This window comes from Camelina sativa, chromosome 11 (assembly GCF_030686135.1).
Source record: "Camelina sativa cultivar CO46 ecotype springtype chromosome 11, ASM3068613v1".
Classification (NCBI taxonomy): Eukaryota; Viridiplantae; Streptophyta; class Magnoliopsida; order Brassicales; family Brassicaceae; genus Camelina; species Camelina sativa.
The window spans coordinates 26,662,383-26,682,618 of record NC_141890.1 but is presented as its reverse complement, the minus strand read 5'-3'; the positions used below and the strand labels follow the sequence as shown (position 1 = coordinate 26,682,618).

General features: G+C 36.4%; 1 protein-coding gene, 1 non-coding gene and 1 pseudogene across 2 annotated transcripts; 1 reads left to right on the top strand and 2 right to left on the bottom strand.

Annotated features, from left to right (window-relative positions):
• The first annotated feature begins 1,645 nt into the window (after positions 1-1,645).
• On the top strand, positions 1,646-2,191 carry LOC104728277 (uncharacterized protein At4g04775 pseudogene; annotated as a pseudogene).
• A 2,909-nt stretch (positions 2,192-5,100) lies between these two features.
• Positions 5,101-5,207, bottom strand: LOC147934438 (small nucleolar RNA R71). The gene has a single exon (XR_015573367.1). It is a non-coding gene; the product is annotated as a small nucleolar RNA R71 (small nucleolar RNA).
• An 8,966-nt stretch (positions 5,208-14,173) lies between these two features.
• On the bottom strand, positions 14,174-14,764 carry LOC147934437 (protein FAR1-RELATED SEQUENCE 3-like). The gene has a single exon (XM_087472633.1). It carries the CDS (start codon positions 14,762-14,764, stop codon positions 14,174-14,176), a length of 591 nt encoding a protein of 196 aa, XP_087328759.1.
• Positions 14,765-20,236: the final 5,472 nt, after the last annotated feature.

The window sequence follows — 20,236 nt, the reverse complement described above, 5'->3', positions numbered from 1 at the left end:
ATTGCCTTTAGAACTCTAATGACGATGATAGATGCTCTCGACTTCTCATCAATTTTTCATGAGACTGACCGTCGTTCAATCATCAAATTCATCGCTTACCTTGTCTATTGGAAGAAGATGAAGTCTGTAAGAGCCTAAGAAGCAAATGTTAGAGAAAAACCAAGGTGGAAGTATCGAAACATAAGTAAATGATGGAGGTGTTGTCCTTTGTACGCATTGCTCTAGCTTCATTCAACAGACCGTTTGCTATCTTCTCTGCAACATTCTCTGTCCCTCTTTCTCTTTCATATGTTCCATTTGTTTTATACATAGACACTACATTAGATCCAGGTTCTAAGACATACTACTAACAAATGTATTGATGATTCAAAAAAATTGTTTACATGAAGTACAAGTTGCGCAGCTTTCTTCAGACTTACCACATCCCATAACCCATCACAACAGAATTTTTTTTATTGGTTTAATGTTAAATCCATCACTACATGTTTTTTTTCTTTCAGTTACTGGAATAAGCAAAAAAGAATGAGAACAAGGGATGTGGTAAGTCTGAAGAAATTGATTGAAAGCAGAGTCATATATAAGCGTATTTGCTCATGCCTAAATGTTTTCGCGTAATCACTTGTGAATCTCCGCAGGCGGAACGTACACAGAGACAAGGAGGTATGGTGATGTGTGCGTCTGTTCTTGTCATCCTCTGCTTCATCATGCTAGTACTCTTAATCCTAAAGGAAATTCTCTTGTGACCCAAGAAAAAATGTGATAATTCATCATTATCTTATGTTTTAATTCTTATTTGTTTTATACCAGCGATCATTTGCTACTGATCTCCAAAACCTTTCTATGGAGCTTCGCAAGAAACAGTCTACATATTTGATACGCTTGAGACAGCAAAAAGAGGTATGTTATGACTCTCTGTACATTTCCTATGCTTAAGCGAGCCTTAACTATTTGTGACGCTGAAGTTGTTCATTTGTCGAGTCTCTTGTTCTGTTCTTCACCTGCACTTTTGTTTATATGAACTTTATTATGCTCTTGTTAGGTAGGCATGAACAATTATTAATGTTAAACCCACGCTAAATACGCTTAAACATTTAGGCATGAGCAAATACGCTTATAAACAAACTGAGCAAGACGTTTATGTGTTTAACTAGTCAACTGAGCAAATACGCTATATATGACTCTGCGAAGAGCTAGAAGATGTGTTGAAGTGAGACTTCAATTTTGATTTCCCAGGAAATACAGTTTTTTCTTTTTTTATGAAATCCTGTAAAATTCTACCTTAAAGGGTATGATTTTGAGTGAGAGTATTTTTAACTAAAAACAAATCAAAATCTCCTAAAATCATTCAAAGTAGTAGTTTTTAAAAACGTTGTGATATTTTGAATAACAATGGATTTTAAGTAAGTTTTATAAATCATTAATTGAATAACAAGGGATTGTAAATTATTTTAAATGATTTTACATAAATCTAAGTTGAATAACATAGGATTTTAAAAGATTTTTAAAAATCATCAATTGAATAACAAGTGATTTTAAGAATACTCTAAAATCTTCTAAAATACCAAGTTCAATACCCCCTCCTTATTCTTCTTTCCCGATACTCTCTTCTTCTTCATTCTTTTTATCGTTTTAACTAACTGGAGCCATGAGCCAACGTTCTTCGGCTGGTTCGTCTGGGCTAACGTCGAGAAGTTCTCAGGTTGGAGTTCCGTGTAGGTGCTGGTGTGGTGGAGAGATTACGACCTACATCTCAAAGACGAAAGAGAATCCCAATCGAAGATTTTATAGATGTGTTGTAGGTGTGAAGGTAATCTACTTTTTTCTAAACCCTTATTCACCATAATAGCTCATAAGTTTTTAAATATTGTTATCAAAAAAATGATTTTAGGAGAAGAAGGAGAAACACATGTTCTGTTGGGTTGATGATGCTCTTCTAGAGAAGATTAGCATGGTTGAAAGCAAACAGAACCAACTCTTAGAGGATCTAAAAAAGATGGTATCAAACAATGTGGAGCTCCAAAAGGAGATGGTAAAGGAGATGGTACGGGAGATGGAAGAAAAGGTGGAGAAGAATATGATTGAGATCATGAGGCAAGAGCTAATGGTTACAAAAGAGAGTATGGAGAAGTCGAACAAGAAGAGGATTTGTTTACTAGTCGTAATGGCATGGCTTTATAGAAAGATGATCTAATATTTTTGGTTTCTGTATTTTGTTGTTATGCTTAAGACCCTTTGTTAGTTTGTTTTTGTGTACCCTGGTTTTAATGAAAGTTGGATTGAAAGAAAACACCATCAAGGAATCTCAAAACACATGAGAATCAACACCATCAAGGAATTTTAAAACACATGAGTCATATATTAATCTAAAATCAAATCCATCAAACACCATCATTCATCACAACCATAACTCCGTGGAACACAACCTAGAGGCTACCTGAAAACAAAAAGAGTACCGTAAATATAAATGAAATCCACTATAAATTCAAGAAAATGAATCTTAAGTTGTTGATGTTCATATATTTTACCTTGTTTTCCCTTAGTTTATTCACAACTTTTGCATCTTTTGCTATCCATTTAGGCCATTATTGTGTAGCTTTAGGACTAATCATGCATTAGAGTATAGTTGCATTGCATTTGCACCTTTTCATGCATAAACAGGTGATTTTGGAGCTTAAGGAGCATGGAAGCAATGCTGAGGAGAAGTGAAGCAATCCTGAGGAGAAAACAAGAGAGTTAAGGCTGTAGAATCAAGGTCCGGAGTCCAACTCGACCGCACACTCGACCACCACTCGACCGTGTGCTGAGAAGGACTTGACCGAGTGGAGAATGCACGAGAGAAGCCAGCTCGACCAGCCACTCGACCGAGCACTGGTCGAGTTGACCGAGCCGTTGACTGCTTTGACTTTGTATTTTTAGGGCTTCCACCTCACCTCCTATATAAGGCCCTTGTACCTGCAGCCACCAAAGAGTCCAGCTTTTTAGAGAGTCTAAAACCTAGTTTTTACCTTTTTTAGATTTTATTCCTTTTGCACTTTCTTTTATTTTTAGATTTTGTTCTTGTTTAAGAAAGAAAGACTAGATTCTTGTATTTTGTTTGTTTCATAACTTTCAAAATATTAAGATTTCGAGTTTTATTTCTTCATCAATATTGTAGATCTCTGTTTCATCTTTCTAATGATGCAAGTTTCAATATTTTCTGGATTTTTGACATATTTCACCATGTGTTCTTGTGAGTAGTTTGCTTAGGACCTTGAGGATGGGTTAGGCTGGGTTGATCTTGTGGTTTATTTGATTTGGTCAAGCTTGATTATTGTAGATCTCTTCTAGGCTAGATGTTCTTAATGCTGATCCTATATCTGAGAAGGTAGGGTTTGATTTCAAGCATCTTAGCATCACACCAATGTCTAAGGAGCATAGATAAGGCTAGATCTAGAGCTTACCATTAGGCTTGCTAAGAGATTAGAAGTCTTGTTTGGTTTGAGATGTATTGCTTAATGCCTGCTTGTGTAGATTATTTACTTTGTGAGAACAAGTCTAGAAATGCATAGGTTTGATTGTTTCTTGCCATGAGAGTGGATTAAACATGTCTTAGAATAGTATGGCTAGAGATCAGCTCAAAGTTTGCTTGAGATTTGTTGACCAAGTTAGATAACCACAATGATTAGCTCAGCCCATGAATCCCTCCTCAAGGCCTTCTTTGTTTATTAATATCTTAGTCTAAATATCATTACTTGCTTGTTGTTTGATTAGTTTTTGCATTGCTCTGTTTTTCTTGTGTTGCTCTGTTTTCACGTTTAGTCTAGCTCGACCCTGTACTCGACCTACACTCGGTCGAGTGCTGCTCGAGTTCATCCCCAGAACTTGTGTTTATGATTTGTGATTGTCTTGTTTCATTCTTGTTTCATTTCCATTGCATTCACTTAGTTTTCTGTTCATTACTTGTCTTGCATTAGTTCATCAGCATAGTGTCTACTTTTGTTCTAGTTTCATTATAGCTTTAATTTGTCTTTTCTGTTTGCATTTAGTATCTTGTTCTAGTTGTTTTTACTTTCTGCATTTCATACCTCATTATAGGATTGTTAGTGACAAACAATCTTTACAATTGGCTTGACTTAGACTCATATGCACATCTTGATTGTTCACAAACACTCAGATTGGATTGACACCTCTTATACTACAATTGCATAAGGGGAATTGAAACACCCTGACTTCTATTCATTCCATACATCATCATTCCATACATCATTCATTCACCACACCACACAAAGAAAGTCAGTTCCAATTTGGCGCCGTTGCCGATTTGAGTGTGTTTTGTGACATTTAGGATCATTATTAGTCTAAGATTAAGTTCGTTTAAACACTTGTGAAGTTACTGAACTCGAATCTTCCTTTGCTTGGCTGTTTTGTGTTTCAGGTACCCACTCGACCACCTACTCGACCACCACTCGACCGAGCTGTGATCGAGCACTTGATCGAGCCAGAAGCCGGATCTAAATAACCATTACTTCCGAGTCGACTCGACCACCCACTCGAGCCTGCGCTCGACCGTGTACCTGTTCGAGTCTGTAGTAGAGTTTGTTGATGCACACAAGGTCAAAAGGCAAAGATAGTCTTCAATAGCCTATTGACAACATCCACAGGCTACAAAAGGGTTTGGGACATAAGCAAGGAAGAATAGTTCAACAACAACAAGGTCAAGACATCATGGAGCAACCAGCTATCCATGAGCAGAGACCAAGGCACATTGGTGCAGGAGATGCACCCAATACCCACAACCAAAGGGCTGGAATTGTGCCACCTTCAGTAGCAAACAATAACTTTGAGATCAAGAGTGGATTGATCTCAATGATACAAGCCAACAAATTTCATGGGTTGCCAATGGAGGATCCACTAGATCACCTTGATGAGTTTGACAGAATATGTGGACTCACAAAGATCAATGGAGTGAGTGAAGATGGATTCAAATTAAGGCTCTTCCCATTTTCTCTTGGAGACAAAGCTCACCTTTGGGAGAAGACTCTTCCTACTGGAGCTATCACCACTTGGGATGCATGCAAGAAAGCTTTTCTGGCCAAGTTCTTCTCCAATGCAAGGATTGCTAGGTTGAGGAATGAAATTTCTGGGTTTGCTCAAAGGAAAAAGGAGAGCTTTTGTGAAGCTTGGGAGAGGTTTAAAGGATTCCAGACTCAGTGTCCTCACCATGGCTTCAGCAATGAGTCACTTCTAAGCACCTTGTATAGAGGAGTGCTTCCCAAGATAAGAATGCTTCTTGATACAGCCTCTAATGGAAACTTCCTCAACAAGAATGTGGAAGAAGGATGAGAATTAGTTGAGAATCTTGCTCAATCTGATAGCAATTATAATGAGGATTATGATAGGACCATAAGGGGCTCCTCAACTGATCAAGAGTACAAGTATAAGAAGGATTTGAAGATGGTCAATGAGAAGCTTGACAAGATACTCCTAAGCCAGTCCAAGTCCATTCACTTCATTGGTGAAGAAGAAGGTCCAGTTCAAGAGGGGGAGCCTGAATTTGCTGAGTTGTGCTACATGCAAAAGCAGGGAGGATTCAAAGGCTACAACCAAGGAGGTTTCAAAAACAACAATCGCTCTTATAGGAGCACCAATGTGGCCAACCTTCAAGACCAAGTCTATCCACCTCAACAACCTCAACAGCAACAAAACTACATCCCCAAGCAACAACACTAAGTGTTCCAGCCCCAATTGTGTCCCCCACCAGGGTTTCAGACTAACCAAGGCCAGGAACAAGACTTAAGAGCAATGATGCAACAGTTGTTGATTGGGCAAACACAAGGCAAGATTGAGGAAGCCAAACAGTTTGCTGAATTGAATCAAAGGCTCACATCACAGTACAATGATCTGAACATGAAGTTTGAAGGTCTCAACTCCAGAGTGAAGTATATGGAGAGCAACATTGCCTCTACTTCAGCTCCTAAACCCAACCAACTCCCTGGAAAAGCTGTTCAAAATCCAAGGGAGTTCACTACAAAAGCCATTCATATCTCTGATGAGGAAGTCACTGAGGACAGTGAAGTCCAAGTTTGGGGGAATTCATTAGTTACTGAAGCCCCAAGTGACGTTTGTGCAAAGCAACTGGAGTCCGCTATTGCACTCGACCAGGTACTCGAACAGCCACTCGACCGAGTGCATGCTCGAGTGGTCGATCGAGTTGCAGACTTAGAAGATGTCAAGCCTGCTAAGTACATTCCTCCTGCGTACAAGCCACCCCTTCCATTCCCAGGACGTTTCAAGGCACAAAAAATTAAGGAGCTTAGGGAAATCATTGAGAGAAAGGAGATGATGGCTAAGCAACAAGAAGAAGAGAGGGTTTTAAAGGAAGAAGCTGTGGTTGAGGAAGTGTTGGCCATACAAGAGATCACCATTGCTTACCAAGAAGAAGAGAGAGGACCTGCCTTGGAACAGTATGATCCATATCCTCTCTACAAAGATTTTTTGCTTGATTTGTCAAAGAAGAAGGCTGAAGCTCAAGATGAGAAGGATCTTGAGGACCTTGGAGGAGTTATCATTCCAATCAAGCTTAAGGATCCAGGTCCATTCTATCTGCCTTGCACACTTAGCTATCTCCACTACAACCAATGCCTTTGTGATTTAGGAGCTTCAACAAGTGTGATGCCATACTCCATAGCACAAAAGCTTAGGAGAACTGATTTCAAATCCACCAACCTTCATATATGTCTAGCTGATGGGTCAAACAAGGAGATAGTTGGTAGGTTGGAGAATGTCCCAACCAAGATAGGGAAGGCAAGGGTTCACACTGATTTTGGGTGTTGGAGATGGACAAGGAACCTGAAGATCCAATCATTCTTGGAAGGCCATTCCTAGCCACTGTTGGAGCAGTTATTGATGTCAAAGAGGGTCTTGTGACCTTGAACATTGCTGAAGATATAGCCATGAAGTTTAACATCTATAACCCAACCAACCTTCCTACCATTGATGATCAACCTTTTACTATCAAGGACAAAGGAGGTCAAGAAGGTTTAAGTGGTGAAGCAACTCCAAAGACTAAGCTCTCCTCTCAAGATGATTCTGTGGAAAAGCTTAAGAGGTCAGTTCAAGAGTTGACTAGTATGGTTGAGGATCTCCAAGTTAAGCTGAACAAGAGGTCCTTAAGGAAAGCAAGACCAAGGCTCAAAATCAAGAAGAAATATGGTTTGTGTGTTAAGGGTGAGGAGATCAAGGATCAACTTCACAGTGATCAAGAGGTTCCAGGGAGGATTTCATCACCTCCTTGGTATCTAAACCAAGTCTAAAAAGGACACCAAAGTCAAGCTTAGTGACTTTAAACAAGCTCACTAGGGAGGAAGTCCCTAAGGTATCCTTTGTAAATATGGTTTATTTTCCTTGTAGTTTTGATGTGTTTTCTTTTATGTTTGTGTTGGACAGGCCTTTAGGTGAAAATGTAGTTGGGTAAGGAGAGATTTAGACTTGGAGAAGGAGACTCGCAGGCCCACTCGACCTGCCCACGAGAGGTACTCGACCGAGCTAGAAAGGAATTAAGGCCCATTTAATCTTCAAATCGCTAGAACGATCAAGTGGAGGGAAGAACAAGAAGAAAAATTTTGAAATTTCAAAATTTGGTCAAGGTGCTCGACCGTGTACAGTCGAGTGTGGGGTCGAGTGGCAGCAAAAATCAGGTCAAAGATTCCCATTTCAAATTTGAATGGTATGGACGCTCCACCCTTGTCTCTTTGTCCCCTTAGCTTCTTTATATAGACCTTGCACGAGATTATACCTCTCACATTCTCTCATTTGCTCAAAACAATTGAATTCAAGTTTTAAAGTCTCTCTCATAGCTTATCTTTTGCTCAAGCTTAGTTCTTTCAAGTTTTTGGGTCACTAACCTATTAACTTTGAGCTTTGAGTCTATTCCCTTCAGTTCTTTTTGAAAAAAAATGTCTTCAAGGATCACTAGGAAGTCTCAACAAACCGCTGCAAACTCCATGGAACGTCATGATGCTAGCCTTGAATCAAGAGGAGAAGCTGGAAGAGCCACTCGACGCCCCACTCGATCATGCACCCGACCGAGTGGCGGTTCGAGCAGCCGGTCGAGCCAGATGCCGTGTCCAAGGAGAGAGAGAGTTGAGGAAGATCCTGAGAGGACTGAAAGTGAGGAGGAAAGGGAGTCAACTCTCAATGAGTTCATGAGGAGACACAAGGCCAAAGAGAAGAGGCCAGCAGTTGAGGTTGAACAAGAGGAGAGTGAGAATGAGAGTGAGGAAGAAAGTGAAAAAGAAGAGATAGAGGATGATGGAGAAGCTGAGTCTTGTGGGTTGTCAAAGAGGCAACTTTATGATGCTTTCATGAGAATGGAGTTCTTAGGGACTAGATATCCACACAAGAAAACCATGGAGAAGCTAGCCATTGGTGAAGATGTGGAGTATCTCTTTGAGAAGAGCAACCTAACCAAGTTTATGGGGCTTTGCATGGAGGGCTACAAAGAAGAGAGTTGTGAGTTTCTAGCTACAGTCAAGCTGCACACATATGTAAGGAAGGATGCTGAGTGTGGAGCTGGTCACATTGCTTTCACAATCAAGGGGAAAAGGTATGAACTTTCAATGAAGAAGATAGCCAATGTGTTTGGCTTTGAGGTTGGGAGCAATAGGAGTTTGATGATTCCAAGAGAAGAACTGTATGTTGTGTGGGAAACCATTGGGGACAACAAATACTACTCATCCTCCAACTCCAAGAGCTCAAGGATAAGGAGCCCAGTCCTAAGGTACTTCCACAAAGCTCTTGCCAACACCTTCTTTGCTAGGAAGGAAACTGGGAACATTAATGAGGGGGAGCTAAAGATGATTGATTTGGCTCTCAATGGAATCATCTTTCAAGCAAGAAATGGTACCATCATTCTTGGGAGCACTGTGGAGACTGACCTAGCAATGGTGCTCATTGACCACATGATTTACTTGAGAAGTTGGGTAGGCAAGTTGGAGAACAAAGGATCAAGAGGAGCACTAACCATTCGAGGCATCATTACTCCAATCCTACAAGCTGCTAAGGTTCCACTTAGAGGAGAAAGGGTTTCACCAAGATGGATTGACTCTAGCTACCTCACCTCTATTCTCATCCTAGCCAAGGAGATGCATCAAGGGAATCACATTTTCAACTTTGAACTTCCAACACTTGGGAAAAAGTAACTGATTTTGCCTAACCAAGAGCTCACCACCATTCAAGAAGGAGCCAACATTGACTTTTGGCCAGCTGAGGAGCATTTGTTTGATGGGATAGTTCAACCTAGAGTTGATGAAGCTGGAGATGTGCAAATGGCTGATGGGGAGGAGCAATTTTACTTTGAGGATTATGAGCTCAACCCAAGAGATAGTAGAGGAGTGAGGGAGGCTACCAAGAGATTAACTCTTTTGCAAAAATGGAACAAATGGCATGGGAAGAGGTTTGATAAGCTGAAGAAGAAGGTGACCAACATGGCTAAGTCTATCAAGGGCTTAAAGAAGGAGATTGCTGAGTTGAAGAGTGGGAATTCTTCACCTACACCATCAAGTCCTTTGAGGAGGAGTAGCTCAACTATAGCACTTTCTAGAGTTGCGAACCCTGTGGAACCAGCTAGGGCTTCAATGTATGAGCCAAATCAGAGGAAGAGGAGCTCAAGTACCCGAGAACAACCATTTTCAAGGTACTCGACCGGGTCACTCGAGCAACCACTCGACCGAGCACCTCCAATGCACTCGGCCGAGTTCCAGCCCAGATCACCCTATGGCTTCCCACCTCCAGCTGCTTATCCAGGATATCCAGGTTACCCTCCCATCCCACCCCAGTACTTCATGGATCCAGCACTCTACCAGCAGTTCTACCAGCAGTAAGGTCAGAATTTTGACACTCGTGGTCCAGCTCGACCTTCCCACTCGAGCACGTACTCGACCGAGTCCCGGTCGATTCCCATCGTCGAGCTGCCCCAATCTCCACCTCCAAGTCAACAGCAAGACCCCAACTACTCCTATGACAGCATGCAGATGGATGTGGACAACTACTTCCAAAATCCGTAAGGTACCACTATCACCTTCACTTGTAGATATCATTGCATTTGATGTTGTGTTTTGTTATTTGTTTTTACTCTTGAATCCTCAATCAAATTTCTTTCACACAGGGACTGTGTGATTTAAGTTTGGGGGAGGGTTTGAGATAGCATTTGATGTTGTGTTTTGTTTTCTTATTTCAAATTTTTAGCATCATCATGTTAATACTTGCATAGCATCTAAGGCATAGAAAAACCCTAAAAATTTGAAATTTTTTGAAAAAATCTTTATTAAAAAAGAGTGTTCATGTAGTTTGCACTGCACATTAAGATCTTGTTTAGCATGTTTCATGTAGGATTGTATAGTATTTGCATTAGGGATCTATGATGAGTATTCCCTTGTTAGCTTGTTTATTCACTAGACTAGGATCAATGCCCAAGTTAATAGTACTTTGATGCTAGTTGAGTGGTTAGAAGCATAAGATTGAACCAAGCCTTGAATTCCTACATTGCATTTGGTCTAAATTGAAGCATGTTGAGATTTGAAACCATTTCCTATTTATAAGAACCTAATATTGACTTTCAATTATCAATGTGTGCATTGCTTTAAACTCATGGATACCATATACATATTTGGATCATCTTCTTCCTTTTTACCACTCTTGTTGATCCAAGTAGCTGATTTCCTCATTAAGAATCAGTACCCCTACCCCTAAACCAAACCTTCTTTCAAGCCATGTTTATTCTTGTGTGTGTGAGGCCTTTTTGGGATTGAGCTTGGTAGAAAGTGTTAGGTTTGAACTGACAAGAGTAAAGCCTTGTGTAGTTCTAGTTTGCATTTTTCAAACTAGATAGGACTAGGTGGTTCACTTGTTGGGTTTGGGACTTGGCTATTATGAAAAGAAAAGAGGAAAAAGAGAAAGAAAAGAGGGTAGAGTCTTTAAGAGGAGAATGTGTTTAAGTAAAAGTCTAGTGAAAGGATGGGAAGTAAAAAATGTTGAGAATGGTTCTAATTAAAGAAAAGAAAAGAAAGAAAAGGAAAGTCTAGCAAAATGCTTATATGTCTTAAGAATAAGAAGAAAAGAGAATCATAGCAAATAAGTAAGAATCCCCCATCCCACTAGAAATATCAAATAAGAAACATCTCCTAAGACTTGAAAACCAAAAGAGAAAAGAGTGAAAAAGAAAAGAAGAAGTTAAAGGGTAGAACTAGGATCATTTGGGTTTAGATTGCTAGGATAAAACACTTTGGGAGCCTTTGGGTAGACAAGGTTTTATTCTTGTATGTGTCTAGGTGTTCTTACCTTTAGCATTCTTCTAAAGCTCAATCAATTTTCATGAGAGAACCTTGATTTTGATAAGCCCTACTCTAAAAAGAGACCATCATTGTCTCAATGCCTTTATTTCCAAGCCAAATGAGTTTAAGCATTGCATAGAATTGATTCATGTTCTTGATTAATGAATGTTAAACGAAATGGTTGATTTGAATGCATGTGGTTGTCTAAGGCTCAAATCAGTAAAGGTTGTGATATGCTTGTCTAAAGTCTTTAAGTATAGCTCATTCAACTTGCATCATAGTACTAGTAACTTGGACATTGATTCTAGATAGCCTATTTGCAAGCTTTAGGAGCCGAGATCCCACTTTCAAACCTCACCTACCTTCTTTTGTCTTGATTATTTGCTTGAGGGCAAGCAAAAACTAAGTTTGGGGGTGTTGATTTTCATATATTTTACCTTGTTTTCCCTTAGTTTATTCACAACTTTTGCATCTTTTGCTATCCATTTAGGCCATTATTGTGTAGCTTTAGGACTAATCATGCATTAGAGTATAGTTACATTGCATTTGCATCTTTTCATGCATAAACATGTGATTTTGGAGCTTAAGGAGCATGGAAGCAATGCTGAGGAGAAGTGAAGCAATCCTGAGGAGAAAACAAGAGAGTTAAGGCTGTAGAATCAAGGTCCGGAGTCCAACTCGACCGCACACTCGACCACCACTCGACCGTGTGCTGAGAAAGACTCGACCGAGTGGAGAATGCACGAGAGAAGCCAGCTCGACCAGCCACTCGACCGAGCACTGGTCGAGTTGACCGAGCCGTTGACTGCTTTGACTTTTTGTATTTTTAGGGCTTCCACCTCACCTCCTATATAAGGCCCTTGTACCTGCAGCCACCAAAGAGTCCAGCTTTTTAGAGAGTCTAAAACCTAGTTTTTACCTTTTTTAGATTTTATTCCTTTTGCACTTTCTTTTATTTTTAGATTTTGTACTTGTTTAAGAAAGAAAGACTAGATTCTTGTATTTTGTTTGTTTCATAACTTTCAAAATATTAAGATTTCGAGTTTTATTTCTTCATCAATATTGTAGATCTCTGTTTCATCTTTCTAATGATGCAAGTTTCAATATTTTCTGGATTTTTGACATATTTCACCATGTGTTCTTGTGAGTAGTTTGCTTAGGACCTTGAGGATGGGTTAGGCTGGGTTGATCTTGTGGTTTATTTGATTTGGTCAAGCTTGATTATTGTAGATCTTTTCTAGGCTAGATGTTCTTAATGCTGATCCTATATCTGAGAAGGTAGGGTTTGATTTCAAGCATCTTAGCATCACACCAATGTCTAAGGAGCATAGATAAGGCTAGATCTAGAGCTTACCATTAGGCTTGCTAAGAGATTAGAAGTCTTGTTTGGTTTGAGATGTATTGCTTAATGCCTGCTTGTGTAGATTCTTTACTTTGTGAGAACAAGTCTAGAAATGCATAGGTTTGATTGTTTCTTGCCATGAGAGTGTATTAAACATGTCTTAGAATAGTATGTCTAGAGATCAGCTCAAAGTTTGCTTGAGATTTGTTGACCAAGTTAGATAACCACAATGATTAGCTCAGCCCATGAATCTCTCCTCAAGGCCTTCTTTGTTTATTAATATCTTAGTCTAAATATCATTACTTGCTTGTTGTTTGATTAGTTTTTGCATTGCTCTGTTTTTCTTGTGTTGCTCTGTTTTCACGATTAGTCTAGCTCGACCTTGTACTCGACCTACACTCGGTCGAGTGCTGCTCGAGTTCATCCCCAGAACTTGTGTTTATGATTTGTGATTGTCTTGTTTCATTCCTGTTTCATTTCCATTGCATTCACTTAGTTTTCTGTTCATTACTTGTCTTGCATTAGTTCATCAGCATAGTGTCTACTTCTGTTCTAGTTTCATTATAGCTTTAATTTGTCTGTTCTGTTTGCATTTAGTATCTTGTTCTAGTTGTTTTTACTTTCTGCATTTCATACCTCATTATAGGATTGTTAGTGACAAACAATCTTTACAATTGGCTTGACTTAGACTCATATGCACATCTTGTTTGTTCACAAACACTCAGATTGGATTGACACCTCTTCTACTACAATTGCATAAGGGGAATTGAAACACTCTGACTTCTATTCATTCCATACATCATTCATTCACCACACCACACAAAGAAAGTCAGTTTCAGTTGATGCACAAACCATTGTTATATCACGATATCACATGTCGTTCTGTTATGCCCTTCTTTGCCACAGCGCCTACACTTATGTCTCTTTGACCCTTGTGAGTTTTGTGATGATTTTATCTTGTCTTCAGCGGATTCATATCTTCTTTTTCTTCGTCGTCCAGGATGTCTTCTTGTTTCAGGTGGTCTAACTTTTGCATCTTCAACATGTTGTGGGACTCGCCATTCTTCTTCAGGAATACCTAATGGATTAATAGTTTCGTCATATTGCGATCACCATGCGGTAGTGGTATACACATTATCAGCGTAAGGATATAGATCCTTGCCTATATCAAAAGCTTCTTTTATAGCATGTCTACAAGGGAGTTTTCCTATGCTTTTCCACATGAACAAGTCCTTCTTTCTAAGTCAAAAATGAAGTCTACTCCATTACCTTTAACCTGTAATATGTATCTGCTCATCGGATAACCGTTCATGAATTTACCTTTCTCTATTCTTCTGGAAATCTTTTTCTCCACCTCAACAGTTAAAGGATCTTTATTCTTTGAACTTAACTCTCTACTCTCATAAAAAAAGTGTCTCATCATTTCTCTGATGCTGTCTAACAAAAGAATTATTAGATACTCTCTGGGTGACCTCAAAGCTGCATTGATTGACTCAGCCGCATTGTTGGTGTTAATGTCATATTAATAACCCGGAAAATGACAGCAAGCCCATTTTCTCACATCTGCTTCCTCTAGATAACTTCCAATAACAGGACTAATATTGTTAATTCGCGTAAACTCTTTCTCAAACTTAGCTACTCTATAAGCTTTTGACGCTTTTGCAACCATACCAGCGACACCTCTGCCCTTATTATATGTCATCACATTACTAATCAAGTGGTGGATGCAAATACCATGTTTAGCCAATGGGTAGATGTTTCCAATTGATTTAGCAATCGATGTATGTCTATCTGACACAAATGATAAATCTTCTTCATCCGTTATAACCATCTTAAGTTGCATAAAAAACCACTCCCATGAACAATCATTCTCAGAATCAGCAATTCCAAATGCGATTGGATACAAATTGGAGTTACCATCTACAGCTGTAGCAACTATTAGAACTCCTTTGTATTTATTCTTCAAAAATGTTCCATCAACTACTATCACTTTCCGCATTGCCTTGTAGAACCCTCTTCTTGATTGACCAAAAGAAAGAAATCGATATTTGAATCTTCCATCAAAGTCAATTTCATAATTTGTGAACGTACCAGGATTCGCTTCTTGTAGCATGTGCAAGTATTTTGGTATCTTAGCATAATCTTTCTCAGGAATTCATCTAACTTCGTTAACTGCATACTCCCGAGACTCCCAAGCTTGAGAATATGTTAGCTCGCAGCCGTACCTTGTACGAATGATATTAATCATATCATTCGGTTTAGGACCTTCCTTCACACCCTCATAGCTTTGCTTAATGAGATGTCCAATTGTTCTTGCAGATGGAGTCCTACAAAATGAGTTTTTTTTTTAAGGAGAACATGTATGGTTACCCACAAACTTGTTGATTTTGAAATATGTAGACGGTTGTAAACACTCAGCCCAGAGACTCCAATTATAAGCACTATCAATGCAGCGTATACACCACCATCTCTTATCAGATTTTGTAATCCTGTAGTCACAGTTATACTTCATTGCATACATTTCCATAGTAGCCTGTCAAGCTTCCTTACTGCTAAAATGTTCGCCCTTTTTTACCATTGAATCTTCTAACTTTGAACCAGCAGCATCACCAAGATTAGCATCAGTAGGCTTTTCTAATAAATCATCATTCGGCTTATGGGAATCTATACTAATAAAAAGTAGAAGCTAAAAGCTCCTAAAGGCGTCCACATAGGATTTAAAACCTCCAATTGTGATTAGACATGTCACGAATTAACATTTTTAAAAATCTCCAGAATTCATACACTTTTAAAGATTAAAAAACCACCAATAGTAATTAGCCACCTCACTAGTTAACAATTTTAAAAGCATCCACCTAAGCTTTAAAACCACCAATAGTGATCAGCCACCTCACTAATTAACATTTTTAAAAATCTCCAGAATTTATATATTATTTAGATTTTTAAAGAAAAAAAAAACACCAATAGTAATTAGCCACCTCACTAATTAACAATTAAAAAAAAAAATAAATCTATATAATAAAATATTTGTAAATTTCTCTAGAATTTATATATTATTTAGATTTTTAAAGAAAAAGAAGAATTTAAAAAACCACCAATAGTGATTAGCCACCTCACTAATTAACAATTTTAAAAAAAATCCAGAATTTATATATTATTTATATTTTTAAAGAAAAAGAAAAAGTAAAATATATGGAAATCTATACTAAATAAAAGTATAAGCTCCTAAAGCTGTCCACATAGGATTTTTAACAACCTATCGCATAGCTCCATGTCAACCTCCTGTCAGCTATTAACATTTTAGTAAAACTAAAATTTACTTAATTGAACTCTTTCTTTACTCTATGTAATCATAAAAAGAGAGGCATAAATATTTTCGTAAATGTTCCCAATTTAAGAGATTTTTGTTATTTAAAATCTTATATGGATGGGCCACATCTTAAGAAAATTTTACCAATTGGCCTTGATATAATAATTAAGCCGCGCCAGTTATTTATAAAAAGTAAATAATTAAGCAGCGCCGGCTATTTATAAAAGGTTAAATTTCTTTTTTTTTTGGTATGTACATATTCACCAAAACGATTAAAACATCATTCCATATTTTTCTTAATTTCCATTTGTATATCTAATACAATCAAGGAAGTTTTCTCTACCTTTTTTATGTTGATGATAACATTGTATCAATATAAATGTCAATTCTAATAATGAATCTAAACTATATGTTAGTGTTCCATTTATTTATGAAAAAAAAAGAATTTAACATGGACTAGTATTTAACTTTTTTCTTTTCATATATTTTTTATATTAATAAAAGTATTTCAGCATAAAAATTTATGTTAACATAACTTTTTTATAAAAATTGTCTCATGTTTACAGTATATATATTGTCTTCATGGAAAGGCAAGAGGGGGAGGGGGGGGGGGGGGGAGAGAATCTCAAACCCTAACTCTTTGTAACTTGAGATTATAGTTGTGGCATATGGGAGCTTGAACCGTTGTTGTATGTTGCGTTGTTGCCGTTATTTTGAGTTTGTATCACTGTAGTGAGTTCTCCATCAGACTCCATCGAATGAAAACAGAGAAACAAAGGACATGGATTAGCAGAGAGAGACGTGAGCAGAGGGCAAGGACTATTATGCTCCTTGGTTGAGATGATGTGAAGAAAAGAGAAAATCGTGACGGAGAGAGAGACGGAGCAGAGGTGGTGAAAGCCATTGGTGGGTCTAGGACTCATGTCGTGGTTGTGGTAAGTCTTGATGGTGTTGGAGGAGCCAAGAAAATCACAAAGATTATAGTCTGAAAATCACAAAGATTATAGTCTGAAAATTTAGATTTTGTTTTTTGTTATTTATTAGATGTATGTTATCACCAACACCAGTTTAATTGAATGAACTTCTACTTTAGCTTATAGCTTCTATTTATAATTTTTAAAACTAGGTATTTGAATGAATGTTTTGCATTAATAGTAATTTTTTTAATAAGATAATATATCATAATTTTAATCAATCGCATATCATTTTTACCAAAATATAATAAGTAAACCCACGCGTAGCCTGGGTTCAAAACCTAGTCTATACTAATAAAAAGTGTGAGCTATAAGCTCCTAAGACCGTCCACATAGGATTTTAAACAACCAATAGAAATTTGACATATCACTTACTAACATTTTATACAATTTCCAGAATTTTCTATATTAGAAATTATTTTAAACAACCTATCATGATTTGACATGTCATTCATTAACATTTTTTAAATTTACATAAATTTTAGAAAAATGAAAATTTTAAATTTATAGAAATCAAAGAACTAAACACAATATCCCACATCGGCTAGAAATTTTTTAGACAATGGTTAAGAACCAGTATAAATAAGATTAATATGCTTCCAACAACGAATGAGCAGGAAAGCTTGATTTATCAAGCGTCCAAGTTTAAAAGTTTTATTTGGTTTGATCTGGTTTTTTATTTGATCAAATTAAAACTTTAAACAGCTTCAAAAAATATTATAATATTTAAAATTTTTAAGAGTTTAAATATTATAAATATTGAAACTTTTAAAAGTTCTTAGATTTTAAAAAGTTTTTAAATATTATAAGTTTTAAATTTTAAAAGTTTAAAATATTAGAAATATTGAAAAATTTTAAAAGGTTCAAATTTTATATTTCGAAACCGTTTAAAGCTTAAAATATTATAAATATTGATGCAAAACATAAATTTTCTTATTTATCTACATTTGTGCTTTTTATTTTTTATGAGCTGTAAAACATATTTTTGTGTATGATTTTAGAGATGAGTTGATATTCTTTCATTAATTTTTTATTTTTGGGTCTAAAGAAGAAGGATTGACATCGCAAGACCTTAATTTGATGTTTGAGTCAAATTTTGAGGTTTAAAGAAGAAAGATGAACGACAAACACACATGTTTTATTAGCTATACATAGGCATGACCAGGGTTACAGTTGTCACGGTTAAATTTTATTAACCATCGGTTATGGTTAGAAATTTTTGTAACCTTAACCAGAACCGTTTAACAAACGGTTAAACGGTTACGGTTCAAGCGGTTATTGTTATATATAGTTACGGTTATTTGATAATATGATATGGTTGATATTATTTGATGATATAATATAATTGATATTATTTATTTATAATTAATATGTTCTTATAGTGTACTCATATTTCTATATATCATATGATTCATATTAAATAAATAATTATTAGTATATTTTATTATGTTTTTAAAATATTATAAACCAAGTAAGGATTTTGGTTTAAGAAGTTTCTAAATGCGTGGATCTAAAACCAAATAAGTATATGGATAAAACTGTCAATAATTGGGTGCATGTGTTGACTATGCTGGTAATCATGAATTTCACAAATTTTATGAGAAAATAAATGATTTTGTTCTTGGAGTTTGATGGGTTAACAAGTTGTGTGGTAGTCTGAAAAAAGGTTTTTCAGTGGAAGAATGTGAAGAAGTTGATGAGGAAGAAGAAGGAAAAGAGTATAACGAAGAACCAAACGGTAAAAGTTACGATGACAATTAACACAAAATTTGACAATGAAAATGACAAGAAGGAATATGAAGAATAAGAAAACATTGAATAAAAAACACGAAAATATAGGTGGTAGCGATCAATTAAATATGAAAACGAGTTAAATTCATGAATATAAAATTGTTTCGTTTTCTGGTGGTCAAAGAAAATGGTTTAGGATATGTGAGGTCATCAGTTTGATTTGCCTCGCCTGGACGTCAAGTTAAATTTATGGTTTTTTTTATCAGATTTGATTTTCTAATACAACTGATTTTTATATTTTAAAAAATTGTGTATCTGAAATTTAATTTTTTTTCCTTAGTACTAATTTTAATTTTTTTATGAGATAATATTTTATTATCGTAATCAATCATATATAATTTTTATCAAAATATATCAAATAAACCCACGCTACGCGTGGGTTCAAAACCTAGTTCCTTGAAATAATAGCGAGAGATTTTCCCAGATCAACTCCCACATCATCACCATCACTTGTATCATGTGGGTCCTTATTCAAATCGAACTGGACTTTGCTCCTATGATCATCAACTATTCCTTTGAACGTAACAAATAACCGAATCATGTTTTTCCTTTTCAGATATGCAAGAAAATTTTTCATTCCTCTATCATTTGTCAATACAACGGGAGGAGAATCAACTTTAACTTCTGAGGGTAAATAACTGAATTCCACATCAAACATACTTTGCTCTATTTCATAGTCTTCTGAAACCATCACCTTAAACTTTTCAAGAGACGTAGTGGGTTGCAAATTCAGTAATCTCGCACGTTTTCCTTCATCATCAATAAATCTCCACTCCTTATTGGCATCCAATCTCCATACACCACAAGTAACATAGATTTGCATCATAATCAGGTAAATAAAAATTTCGTGGAAGGTGGAAGAGAGGGTAAACAAACGATCACGTTAGGTTAAGTCATGTAGAATGTCGATTTTTTCTGTATTTGTCTTTCTTCTAAATAATTAAGAATACACATTCTAAAATATATTAGAACATATCTAAACAATAAATATAGAATCGTAACCATAAATTAAGATTATTCAAAAAATATTCACTTTCCTTATTTAATTTATTTTCTTTCTATTTCTATAGTATTATAAGTTTTACAGATTATAAATTCTAAAATGTCTATGATATATCTTCTACTTCTTTTAGTATATAGGGTAAAACGTGAAAAATATATTATGAATTGATGTAGAATGAAGAAAAATATAGAATACATATTCTTAATTTTGTATAACATACAAAATTCAGGTTCTGAAGTTTTGTGAACAAATATTTCCGTCTAAACTGCGTAGAACATGTACAAACTATATAATGAATACTCCAAAATATTTCAGAACTTGAAAAAATCGTAGAAAAACTTTTATGGACAATTTAGACCAGAAATCATCAATTTACAAACAGATTTTTGACACCCATACAAAAAAATTTCAAAATTTTTTTTACACAGTTGTTTACTAACATGTGTTTTCTATTAGTTTTTTGGTTTAAACTTCAAAAAACTTCCCTATATCTATTAGTAGGGGTAT

What these genes read in the sequence shown, in the direction of transcription:
- LOC147934437 (XM_087472633.1), bottom strand. Translation starts at nt 14,764, where the DNA reads ATGCTACAAGAAGCGAATCCTGGTACGTTCACAAATTATGAAATTGAC.